Source organism: Nannobrachium achirus (assembly GCF_963921795.1).
Source record: "Nannobrachium achirus genome assembly, chromosome: 9".
NCBI classification, from domain to species: domain Eukaryota; kingdom Metazoa; phylum Chordata; class Actinopteri; order Myctophiformes; family Myctophidae; genus Nannobrachium; species Nannobrachium achirus.
Genome location: NC_137818.1, coordinates 19,011,445 through 19,024,929, shown reverse-complemented (window position 1 = coordinate 19,024,929; position 13,485 = coordinate 19,011,445). Strand labels below are relative to the sequence as shown.

Sequence of the window (13,485 nt, the reverse complement as noted above, 5' to 3'; positions counted from 1 at the left end):
CCTGTGCGTTCAGTAATTCCAGAGATACGGACTCCTTCACCCTGCCTGGTAGGCGAAATTACCTAGAGACGGGATGGTACAAACGGGTGACAACAAATATGGCAGCCATAGCGACCCCACTTCAAGATGCGCTGTGATTGGCCGGCAGTTGTATAACCCTCGCTGTGATTGGCCGGTAGTGTGATGACGCAATTTTGGCGCGAGATCCGGTCCCCGGCAAGGATCACAGTTTACATATATAGAGAAGGCTTTACAGGCTGAAATTCACGGCGCGGATCTTCTAAAACTTTTGTGATTTAATAGTTAGGAGAATTTTAAGATTTGTTTTATAAAAAAAGTTACATAGTACAACTTTAAAGCGACATCAAACTGACCATCATACCTTATTCATGACTTCTGAACAATAAGCTGTTATTTTCATTGATTTGTAAATAAAAGCATTTTTGGTGACCATCAACTTTTAGAATTCCACTATCTCATGGCTTCCCAGATGTTCATGTAGATAAATCACTGCTTAGTGCTTAGTGACAAATACGCCTCTAGTCTAGATTCATATAGCATTCAACACTCAATTTCACCAGGTTAAATTTAGAAAGTACCAGTAATTTGTGTGCCCTGGCTGTAATGATGTGCTGGCTTTCCTATCTGTAGGGAACGTTACCCAACTAAATACACTATTCGTGTAATCCATTATGTTTTTTCTTACATCTCCTTCTATGCATGGAAAAAGACACATCTCCAAAAAAAGTGTAAAGAGAATTTACACTACACACAAAGTTACATACAATAACATATCAAAGTTAACACTTCAAATTGATCAAACTGGAGCAATTATCTTTATTATATAGTTAGATATTGTAACAAAAATAACAAGCACAACTTATCCAAGAGGATCACAAAGCAGAAAAGGCAACAAGCAATACCCACCCCCACAATCTTCATCTATTGTTATGGCCTTGAACGGAAATTGATCTAAGAGTGAAAAAGACAACAAAACATAGTGAGAATAATTATACCATATGACATCGTTTACAGGTTAGAGCATGAAAAGATTTTGAAAGATTGAAAAAGCAAAGCATAAAAACAAACAACACAGGCAAACATGTCCACAGAGAGCTTGTTCCCAACTAAGCACAAGCACAATAATACTGTATGAGAACAATAATTGTGCACGGTAACCAAATCACATCCTTCTGTGACACATAACGCATACACACAAAGTCATTAACTTCCATCAACAGGTGTTTCCGGAAGTTGGTGGTTTACGAGGCTACTACAGGTGTGATGATGAGAGGAGCAGGATTTGCATCATCAGGATCACAGTGACTTGTGACTTGACAGTTGCACCAGAACATTGGGTAGAGGGTCTTCTGAAATTTGCATCGCAAACGATGGAGCAGAGCCCCGCTGTCAACATCATAAAAGAAACCTCACGCCCATCATAATCCACCAACACCCCAATCTTCTTGGGCTTCCTGCTCAGGGACAGTGGGGTTGTTGTTGGTTTAATAAAGGGGTAGTTGAGGTCTCTTTCGTTCTTGTGGCATGAGTAGTTTCCTTCCTTTTCCAGCTGCAGTGCCCAGTATACCGGTTGTTTCCTGTCACATTTGAAGGACTCCTCAATCACTCCTAACTTCCACTCTCTGTTTCCTTTAACCTGAACCTCATAATAGATCTTAGATGAGAATGCGGGGATGTCCAGTTTACTCAAGACACAGCATTCGCCAAAGGGGATATCAGTGCACGATGTTATCCTTCTGGCCCTTACTTGTTTTCCATCCTCAGAGAGGATGAGACCGGACCTTGCTGTGGCAGGGTCCAGGGTTACATCTACTGCATAGCTTTGTTGGGCCCTTAGTTTGGCTTTAGGAACCACCTCCATTTTTTGATGTAGCATCTCTTGCAGCTGAGCGACAGATTTACACACTGTCTTCAGACTCAGAGACCCTTGGACATTGACCTTACTCAACTCGAGGACTTGTGGAATACTGGAAATTGACAGGAATGTCTGAAGGAGATGGTGGTGGTCCTCAGAGTGGGAAGACAGCTCCAGCTCGGTACTTTTCCTCTGAAGCACAGCGATGTCCTGCTCCAGCTGTTTGATGAAGCCTTGAGCCTGCTCCTCAACTGTTCTCCGCCTCTCCTCGATCTCCTCAATGAGCATAACCTGGTTGCTTTGAACAGCTGCTGCTAGAGCACTGAACACCTTGATAGAGTCATCCTTTTCTCTTGTTGCATCTACATTGTTTGAATTTATGAACTGTTTGAGATGATGAACTCTGTTCACTCGTTGCCATATCATCTGCTGTGCATTAGACTTGATATGACTGAGCTTAGCTTGTCTCGATTTGTACTCCTCCTCCAGTAGGACGGTGTCATGCGCCTTATGTTCAGTCTTCAGACACATGACACAAATGCATTCCTGGTCACTTCTGCAGAAGATCTCCATCAGCTTGCCGTGGTTCTTACACATCCTCGCCTCCAGGTTCACCACAGGGTCAATCAGTTTGTGCTTCTTGCAGGTTGCGACTCTGCGATGAGGCTCCAGGTGGGTTTCACAGAACGAGGCTAGACAGACCAGGCAGGACTTCAGGGCCTTGCGCTTATCAGCATCAGGACAGATGTCACAGGGAACCTCCCCTGGACCGACTGCTACTTGATGGGAACTGTTACTGATGGAAGGTCTACCCTCAGGTGATCCCTTGTACAGGGAAGCCATCTCAGAGATCAGAGTATTGACACAGAGATCTGGTCTCTGACCATAATGGTTTTTACAAAAGGGACAGTCACAGGTGACATTGCTGTCCCAGTATTGAGTGATGCAGACCTTGCAGAAGTTGTGTCCACATGGAATAGCTACAGGCTCAGTAAAAACATCCAAACAGATTGAACAGAGGAAGTGTTCTTCAGACATGACGCCACTGACCGAGGCCATAGCTGCAGGAGAGGAGGTGGAAGGAGACGGAGAGGTAGGTCTAAGTTGAGGTAGGTCTAACGAGAAGCCTAAGGAGAAATGAAAGGAGACAACCAGTCACTTTATTATGCCAATAATGCCATATCTGTGACCAACACCAGAACATTACTCTAGGCCCACTAGAAGCTCCTCCCTGGCTATGTCCTAGCCTGGCATTGCCAGACTGATCATCTGATTGTATTAAACAACGTTAAACTCACCAACATTGCAACTGTATGAAAAGCCTGATTTTTTTTTTTTAAGACACCGTAGATATGTTATGAGCTCCTTTTCAGTCAAGAAATTCTGTGCAGGCGATTAATTGTTGGAGTTTGGAAGCGATCGATGGAAATCATTCAACCTCCCTGCATACCACCGTGGCCAAATACATATCATTTTGGGGGTTCTTCACATTAGAAAAAAACTTTTTCAAATCTAGCAGCTCGCAGAGTGGCACTCGGTGCCGCGCTGTGAGCTTGTAGATCTGCCATTTTTCAATAGTTAAAACACAAAATAATGTGTAGTAATGCGTTCCCAGTCTAAATGGGTTCAACCCCCTCCCCCCCATGAAGAACATTCATGGGGGGCCCACAGTGAATCCTTGTACCCAGGGTGCAGAATTTGGTGCAACACCCCAGCCAATGGCACTGCTAGGTTAAATAGTAAACCCAATCCATGGATTTGTGGTAAAAAAAAAGGGGGAAATAGAATCTGATATAAATTTTCATATAGTTAAAAGTGAGGGCACTACTGTGTCAATTACGTTGTGGAGCTACAAATTTGACAACCCTTCACCAATGTTTAAACCATATAGATCCTTGATGAGGTTCCCATTACTGAAGACTAAATGAAAAATGTCAACAAAATACAGCTACAGAATCTATAGTATACCATACAGAACTAGTGCAATGAAAATGTACATTTGCTCTTAAACATTGAATAATAAGAGATAACGTTTTTGGATACAATAACATTGACTGAACTCACCGACAGTGTTATGTACAAAACTCTTAATTAGGAGGTTCCAAAGAGTACATATAGGTATTGGCAGAAGAGTTTAATTTGATTTGGAAAGATGGCACAGTGCACTGGTCCATGTCATCCTTCCTTCACAGGTGTTACCAATGACTAATTAAGGCTCCAATCCAAGGCCCCATTAACAATGTCAGACTGTACCCAGGGGGCAAAGGAAGGTGTGCTGCATTTGCCCCGACATAAAAGGTTGTCCACCAGAAATATTATCTATGACCCAGTAGGATCACAACCTATATGGACAGCCCGGTCAATTTGTTCGGAAAAGTTCCAATATGGCCGCCTATTAGTTTTAATGGGGCGTGAATAGGGAACAATTTTAAACTGAGGGATATTTCCACGAAACTTCACAGGTTGATCAATGGTATACATATGAACATTTTTTGTATTGCAAGTTTCCATGAAATCCAATATGGCCGCCACAATATGGCCGCCATAATGTAAGGACCCAGAAAATAGGTTTTGCCTCTAACTTCTGAACCAGACACTGTGACCATCCATCACATGGTCACAGTGTCGTGCCCTGCCCTTTATTCACAGCCTGAGTGGCAGAGATACCACCAGCTATCCATTTTTCACTGGAAAGAAGGCATGGTTCAAGACCAGCATGGGTCTAGATCTCCCTGCACTTCAGGAGTTTGGTGAAAATGCCTCTTATTCCCTCTCAGAGGATGTCAAGAATCAGGCTAGAGACCTCACAATAGCTGTATATGCATCAAAAGCTGACCATTCAGAGGACTTTGACCTGGCAAAGCTGAGAGTGTACAAGTTCCTAAATAACCGATCAACCCTGTTGAAGCTGCTGCCACCTACAGAAAATGCCTTTGGCCTGCACCTGAAAAGAGCTGCTCTAGCAGCCATAATAGATAAAACAGTCACTATCACTGTCATGTGTACCTATCCTGCTGCATCTTGTCTCCAGTCCTTGGCAACGACACCCCAAGTAGCATGCAATTCCCTTCTTCGCACATGAACAGTTTTTCTGGCAGCCTTTGATACAGCTACATGATATTGCCTTGTCCATTGATATAGGCCAGGCTGGCTCTGTAGATGGACAGGGGACTGCCTTCCCATCACTGAGAGACCATCCATATTCAGTGAAGCAAGGGATGTCTGGCTTCGCGATGTGTGCAGTTTTATCTATTATGGCTGCTAGAGCAGCTCTTTTCAGGTGCAGGCCAAAGGCATTTTCTGTAGGTGGCAGCAGCTTCCACAGGGTTGATCGGTTATTTAGGAACTTGTACACTCTCAGCTTTGCCAGGTCAAAGTCCTCCGAATGGTCAGCTTTTGATGCATATACAGCTATTGTGAGGTCTCTAGCCTGATTCTTGACATCCTCTGAGAGGGAATAAGAGGAACTTTCACCTAGGGATAGCTGGTGGTATCTCTGCCACTCAGGCTGTGAATAAAGGGCAGGGCACGACACTGTGCGAGTCCAAGGGCTGAGACCATGTGATGGATAGGAAGATATGCATCCTACTCTGTTCTCACCATGATATAGGCACATGATGATGATGTCTGTGTCATTAGCATGGATGACAACTCTGTCAACTTTGTGAGCCTGGACACTGTAGATGGTGTGTAGAATTACCCTTGTGTCGGCCTCCTGTTGTGTTGACTCTAGTGCAGGGACATCAACAACACACCCCTCCTTGATCACCACACTCCTTGTCTCTTCTTTAAATCCTCCACTCAGGTAAAGATGGGTTGTACCAAGAGCAGACTTAAGTGTCTCATTTTGACACCATTCTTCACAGAGGAATCTTAGAAGGTTTGCTTTGTTTTCAGAGACAGCAAAAAACTCTTGAGGATCAGGAGCTGTATATTGTGCAGAGACTTCATATTCTTTTGCAGGTTTTGAATGGACATACCTGTGTTCCTGCATGCTCAGCTGTCTTAAGACTGGGTCCACTGTACCGGTCACAGCAAAAGTGTATGATGTCTGTGTTGGCCGGCACATCCTTTAACAGCAGACGTTGGTACCGTTCAGCGATTGCTCCAAAGGCTTCACCTTTCTTCAAAGTTGACAGAGTTGTCATCCATGCTAATGACACAGACATCATCATCATGTGCCTATATCATGCTGCCACTCACCTCCTAGACCTTCCAGAGCTGTGGGTGAGAACAGAGCAGGATGCATATCTTCCTATCCATCACATGGTCACAGTGTCGTGCCCTGCCCTTTATTCACAGCCTGAGTGGCAGAGATACCACCAGCTATCCATTTTTCACTGGAAAGAAGGCATGGTTCAAGACCAGCATGGGTCTAGATCTCCCTGCACTTCAGGAGTTTGGTGAAAATGCCTCTTATTCCCTCTCAGAGGATGTCAAGAATCAGGCTAGAGACCTCACAATAGCTGTATATGCATCAAAAGCTGACCATTCAGAGGACTTTGACCTGGCAAAGCTGAGAGTGTACAAGTTCCTAAATAACCGATCAACCCTGTTGAAGCTGCTGCCACCTACAGAAAATGCCTTTGGCCTGCACCTGAAAAGAGCTGCTCTAGCAGCCATAATAGATAAAACTGCACACATCGCGAAGCCAGACATCCCTTGCTTCACTGAATATGGATGGTCTCTCAGTGATGGGAAGGCAGTCCCCTGTCCATCTACAGAGCCAGCCTGGCCTATATCAATGGACAAGGCAATATCATGTAGCTGTATCAAAGGCTGCCAGAAAAACTGTTCATGTGCGAAGAAGGGAATTGCATGCTACTTGGGGTGTCGTTGCCAAGGACTGGAGACAAGATGCAGCAGGATAGGTACACATGACAGTGATAGTGACTGTTGAGATAATCTCTCTCTTTTGTTCTTTTTTTTTTAAATTAAAAGAATATTTCTAAGATACATTGTTTTGGTCTCTTATCTGAAGTCATTGCTACAACTACATACAATAGAATCGGACAGGAAATATAATATCTCGTTTCCAGCCATTTTGACAACATGCAAACTCAAGAATAATACAGGTATAAGTCCCTTCTGTGCCATAAATCTTAGCAAATGGATTCATATTGGTTGTATTTGCAAAAGCAGTCAACAATCATGGTAGAAATTATGTTAAAGCTCCATTTTGGGAGTCCACCATCTTGCAAATATGCACAATAAAGGTCCAGACACACCCAATAATAAAATTAGCTATTCCATTGAGTCTCCCATGGTCAGACACCATGAAATAGACACCAAGTTTGCGTTTCTAGCTCATCTGGTTCAGAAGTTAGAGGCAAAACCTATTTTCTGGGTCCTTACATAATGGCGGCCATATTGTGGCGGCCATATTGGATTTCATGGAAACTTGCAATGCAAAAAATGTTCATATGTATACCATTGATCAACCTGTGAAGTTTCGTGGAAATATCCCTCAGTTTAAAATTGTTCCCTATTCACGCCCCATTAAAACTAATAGGCGGCCATATTGGAACTTTTCCGAACAAATTGACCGGGTTGTCCATATAGGTTGTGATCCTACTGGGTCATAGATAATATTTCTGGTGGACAACCTTTTATGTCGGGGCAAATGCAGGTTTCCTAAAAAAAGGCTGGTTTGCCCCCTGGGTACTGTTGTTCCATGTGACCATTTAAACCAATCGGATTCGGGGTCTTATATTTAAACCACTGTTACACCCTTTATTGAAATGAATCATCAAAATAGCCTACATGCTCTTTGTTCACAAAAAAAGACAAATCGTTGGATGAATCATTTAAGGTTAATATATTTAGCCAAGTGTTTTGATTGACTGAATACTTTATTAGCAGTGCGCATAGGAGAAGCTCAGGACATTACAGTTCAGATACAAGGTCTACTAATTAGATTTAAACCCAAGAAAGCCTACAATAACATGGGGACTGAGCACATTAACTGAACTCACCTATGGGCTAGTGGATGGTGTCACTGCTTTGTCTTAATGTAGCCTACAGTATAAAACTTGTAGTCATGAAGTTTCAACAGAGCCAGGAGTCTCTGAAAGAGTTGTGGCAAAAATAAATTCTCCTCTCTAGGCTCTATGCATGTGCAGCATGGCAGCCATATTGGGATTCACAGCCACAGGTGTTACCAATCATAGGCTATTGATTAACACTCTGATTTTAATTATGTGTCATTTCTGCCCCCTTCTGGACAGCACCTGTCATAACAATACCAAGACAACCAACATTTGGCTCACTGGGAATGGAGCCTTCATTAGTATCATTATCGACACCCGTGTAAGAAGGAGTCTTTTCTAATGAAACCACAACTCTTTTACAGATACAGTAGACCTACCACTTATTCTCTGTTGAAAATATTATAGGCTGCTATATCCTACAGGACAGAAACAAGACAACATACCACTATTACTGTTATTTTAGCCCTTAATAATTTTCCCCCTTTTCGTATCATTCATTTTTAAATGCAAATTAACTATTTTCTGGCTAGCCTATTACTGATAAAATGTCAAATCGATTCATAGATCAATTTGACTTATTGGCATACGTAGGGTAAAATGCATTTTTCAAATTAAACAAAGTTAAACCTTTTTCTCATTTACAGATACTGTTGAAACTTCGTTATTAGGCTATACATGAACAAGACAGAGCAGTGACACCTTCCACAAGGCTACCATATAGTGGAGGCTCTAAGACACATTTTACTTCAAGTCATGATGCAAAGGTCCCCTTTGGTATGGAAGTACCTTAGGGCCATTGGAAATAATTTATCCAAAGAGACAAGTTAGATCACCCTTCATTTTCTTTTTATAGCCATTTTAAAAATGGCCGCCAACAATAAACCACTATTACACCAGACCCCATATCTTTGCTTCTGTTAGAGCTATAATAATAATATTGGTGTCAAAGTGTACATTTTTGGGGTCTAGGAATTCAATTAAATAGGTTTCAAAGCAAAAAAAACAATACTTCACTAATTAACATGACAGCGGGGGGTAAAATATGCAAATTTCATGAAAAATAACACGTTTTAACAGGGTAACCTACCCCCCCACCCCTCCCCCCTAAACTTTGATTCACTTTTCCTTTGGTATGGAAGTACCTTAGGGCCATAGGAAAGAATTTATCCAAAGAGACAAGTTCGATCACCCTTCATTTTCTTTTTATAGCCATTTTAAAAATGGCCGCCAACAATAAACCACTATTACACCAGACCCCATATCTTTGCTTCTGTTAGAGCTATAATAATAATATTGGTGTCAAAGTGTACATTTTTGGGGTCTAGGAATTCAATTAAATAGGTTTCAAAGCAAAAAACCCAATACTTCACTAATTAACATGACAGCGGGGGGTAAAATATGCAAATCTTATGAAAAATAACACGTTTTAACAGGGTAACCTACCCCTCCACCCCTCCCCCTAAACCTTGATTAACGTTTCCTTTGGTATGGAAGTACCTTAGGGCCATAGGAAACAATTTATCCAAAGAGACAATTTAGATCACCCTTCATTTTCTATCTATAGCCATTTAAAAAATGGCCACCAACAATAAACCACTATTACACCAGACCCCAACTTTGCTTCTGTTAGAGCTATAATAATATTATTGGTGTCAAAGTGTACATTTATGGGGTCTAGGAATTCAACTAAACAGGTTTCAATGCAAAAAACCCAATACTTCATTAATTAACAGGACAGCGGAGGGTAAAATATGCATATTTCATGAAAATATAATATGTTTTAACAGGGTAACTTACCCCCCACCCCTCCCCCTAAACTTTGATTTACTTTTCCTTTGGTATGGAAGTACCTTAGGGCCATAGGAAAAAACGAATCCAAAGAGACAAGTTAGAGTACCCTTCATTTTATATTTATAGCCATTTTAAAAATGGCCGACGACAATAAACCAATATTACACCAGAACCCATAGCTACAATAATACAGTCTGTCTTGCACTTCCAATGGAGCGCATCACTGCTTGGTGGCATGTGATCAAAGTAGCTTCCTTTGTGAAGGAAGAGGGAGAGTCGAGCATTAGGACACAGTCCTAATGTCATCCCCGGAAACGGGAGAGTGTTTTCTGCTGGTGTTTCAGTCCGAGTGTATCAAAGGGTGCGTTCGGAAATGTGCACTGGGTCTGGTTAGGGTTAGGGTTAGTTTTAGGCATAGTTTTACTGAGGTTAGGGTTAGGGTTGGGTTTAGGCATAGTTTTACTGAGGTTAGGGTTAGGATTAGGGTTGGGTTTAGGCACTCACTACACTGAGCACACACCCGGTGCGCATTTCCGAACGCACCCTTTGATACGCTCGGACTGAAACACCAGCAGAAAACACTCTCCCCCCCGGAAACACCATACAGCTTCTGGAGAGATTTCTGGAGAATGGGTGTGTGGGTGGAGATCATCTCAGTGGTGGGGCTAGGGCCAGAGAGCAGCTGAAGAGGTAAGGTGAGTTCAGGCAAGGACTGCCGCACGGACTGTCTTCTTGCCCTTGCCAAAGGCTGTGTTGCTCCCCATTAAAGCATTGCCTTGGATGGTCCAAGACTGTGAGCAATGGCATGTGCTGGAATATACCTGGTAAGGGAAAAATTATCCAAAAGAAGGGGAATATCATAGACAAATTCGCTTCAGTCTGGGAGAACACCAGATCCCATCAGTCATTGTGAAGCCGGTGATGAGCCTTGGAAATGTCTTCAACCGCACTCTGAATGACAGAGATTCCATCAAGGCAACCAGTGCTGACCTGGAGGGGGCTCCCTGGAAGATTCAAGGCCTGTGTTTACTAGCATGAAATGCACCCAAAAATACTCTGGCCTCTACTCATCTATGATGGCTGAATGAAGATGGCTGTGGCCGCAGCCTAAGCAAAATCAGGCTGTACAGGAAGACCAATAAACTCAGGCTCTGTTTCAGCTCAGTCAGGGAGGAGTTTGTGGCACGGGCACAGGAATATCTGCAGTACAGATCCTGAGCACCCAGGTACCGTACATATCCTGAACATATCCTGAGCAGCTGCTCCAAGGCGCTGGGTGAGGCCTGAGGGCCGGTTTCTATTGAGGAACGACCAGGTCCTGAAATCCATCGCTTAAAGGACCAGGTTACCTCTGGGACAACCAGATCTTATTTTATTGTTGTGTGGGACACGATCAACACAATCCTGAGTTATTTTTTGTGTTCAATCTGTGTTTTTAAATATTTTAGTATTTCAGCCGATTTCAGCATGCTACAACTGGTCATATGATGCAAAATGCATCATATGACCAGCCACAGCTAAGGCCATTCACTGTGTCAAGGAAGGGAAAAGGTCAGAGAAAACACCAAAAGTAAGTTACCCTGTTAAAACGTATTCTTTTTCATGAAATTTGCATATTTTACCCCCCGCTGTCATTTTAATTAGTGAAGTATTGGGTTTTTTGCATTGAAACCTGTATAGTTGAATTCCTAGACCCCAAAAATGTACACTTTGACACCAATATTATTATTATAGCTCTAACAGAAGCAAAGTTGGGGTCTGGTGTAATAGTGGTTTATTGTTGGCGGCCATTTTTAAAATGGCTATAGATAGAAAATGAAGGGTGATCTAAATTGTCTCTTTGGATAAATTGATTCCTATGGCCACAAGGTACTTCCATACCAAAGGAAAATTGAATCAAAGTTTAGGGGGAGGGGTGGGGGGGTAAGTTAGTCCTGTTAAAACGTATTATTTTTCATGAAATGTGCATATTTTACCCCCCGCTGTCATGTTAATTAGTGAAGTATTGGGTTTTTTGCATTGAAACCTGTTTAGTTGAATTCCTAGACCCCAAAAATGTACACTTTGACACCAATATTATTATTATAGCTCTAACAGAAGCAAAGTTGGGGTCTGGTGTAATAGTGGTTTATTGTCGGCGGCCATTTTTAAAATGGCTATAGATAGAAAATGAAGAGTGATCTAAATTGTCTCTTTGGATAAATTGTTTCCTATGGCCCTAAGGTACTTCCATACCAAAGGAAAAGTGAATCAAAGTTTAGGGGAGGGGTGAGGGGGTAAGTTACCCTGTTGAAACGTGTTATTTTTCATGAAATTTGCATATTTTACCCCCCGCTGTCATGTTAATTAGTGAAGTATTGTTTTTTTTGCATTGAGACCTGTTTAGTTGAGTTCCTAGACCCCAAAAATGTACACTTTGACACCAATATTATTATTATAGCTCTAACAGAAGCAAAGATATGGGGTCTGGTGTATTGGGGATTATTGTCGGCGGCCATTTTTAAAATGGCTATAAATAGAAAATGAAGGGTGATCTAACTTGTCTCTTTGGATAAATTCTTTCCTATGGCCCTAAGGTACTTCCATACCAAAGAGGACCTTTGCATCATGACTTGAAGTTAACAGCTTATTTTTCGGGCTTAGAGCCTCCACTAATACAGGTCAGTCAATGTCATCAGACTTTCTTTTTAACCACATATGTCTCCATTCAGACACTAACCCTATCTCTAACCCTAACCCTAAACCTTAGGCCCATGGGAGTGTCGCCACTCCGACAATAAGAAGTCACTGTCGGAATGGAGATATGTCTGAATGGAGACATGTTCCCGTCCTGGTTCATGAACACACACAATCACACTTCCCCCATAATTTGTTGCTACTTCAAAATGTTGCTACTAATCATAATTTGCTACATGCAAAGGTAACAAAAGAGAACTAGAAATACTGTTCCTTCGAAACAGTGTGGGCTCGATTCCAACCCAACAAATAGGATACTTTAAGGTACTGTAAGGTACAGTACCCTACAGTATTGTACTGTACCTTACTATACTGTACTGCACCTTACTGTACTGTACTGTACTGTACTGTAACTTACTGTACTTTACTGTACTCTACTGTAACTTACTGTACTTTACTGTACTCTACTGTACCTTACTGTACTGTACTTTACTGTACTCTACTGTACCTTACTGTACTGTACTGTACCTTACTGTACTGTACCTTACTGTACTGTACTTAACTGTACTCTACTGTACCTTACTGTACTATACTGTACTGTACTCTACTATGCCGTACTATAACTTACTGTACTGTACTCTACTGTACCTTACTATACTGTACTTTACTGTACTCTACTGTACCTTACTGTACTCTACTGTACTTTACTGTACTCTACTGTACCTTACTGTACTGTATTGTACTTTACTGTACTGTACTTTACTGTACACTACTGTATCTTGCTGTACCTTACTGTGCTGTACGTTACTGTACTTTACTGTACTTTACTGTACACTACTGTACTGTACTGTACCTTACAGTACTGTACTTTACTGTACTCTGCTGTACCTTACTGTACTTTACTGTACTCTACTGTAACTTACTGTACCTTACTGTACTGTACTTTACTCTACTCTACTGTACTGTACCTTACTGTACTTTACTGTACTCTACTGTACCTTACTGTACTGTACCTTACTGTACTGTACTTTACTGTACTCTACTGTACCTTACTGTACTATACTGTACTGTACTCTACTGTGCCGTACTGTACCTTACTGTACTGTACTCTACTGTACCTTACTATACTGTACTTTACTGTACTCTACTGTA

At 41.9% G+C, this 13,485-nt stretch overlaps 1 protein-coding gene across 1 annotated transcript; it reads right to left on the bottom strand.

Moving 5' to 3' along the window:
• Positions 1–1,273: 1,273 nt before the first annotated feature.
• Positions 1,274–2,914, bottom strand: LOC308290694 (E3 ubiquitin-protein ligase TRIM47-like; the record flags this gene model as incomplete). The annotated part of the gene is made up of 1 exon (XM_080732604.1): positions 1,274–2,914. One exon carries the CDS (start codon positions 2,912–2,914, stop codon positions 1,274–1,276), a length of 1,641 nt encoding a protein of 546 aa, XP_080588730.1.
• Positions 2,915–13,485: the final 10,571 nt, after the last annotated feature.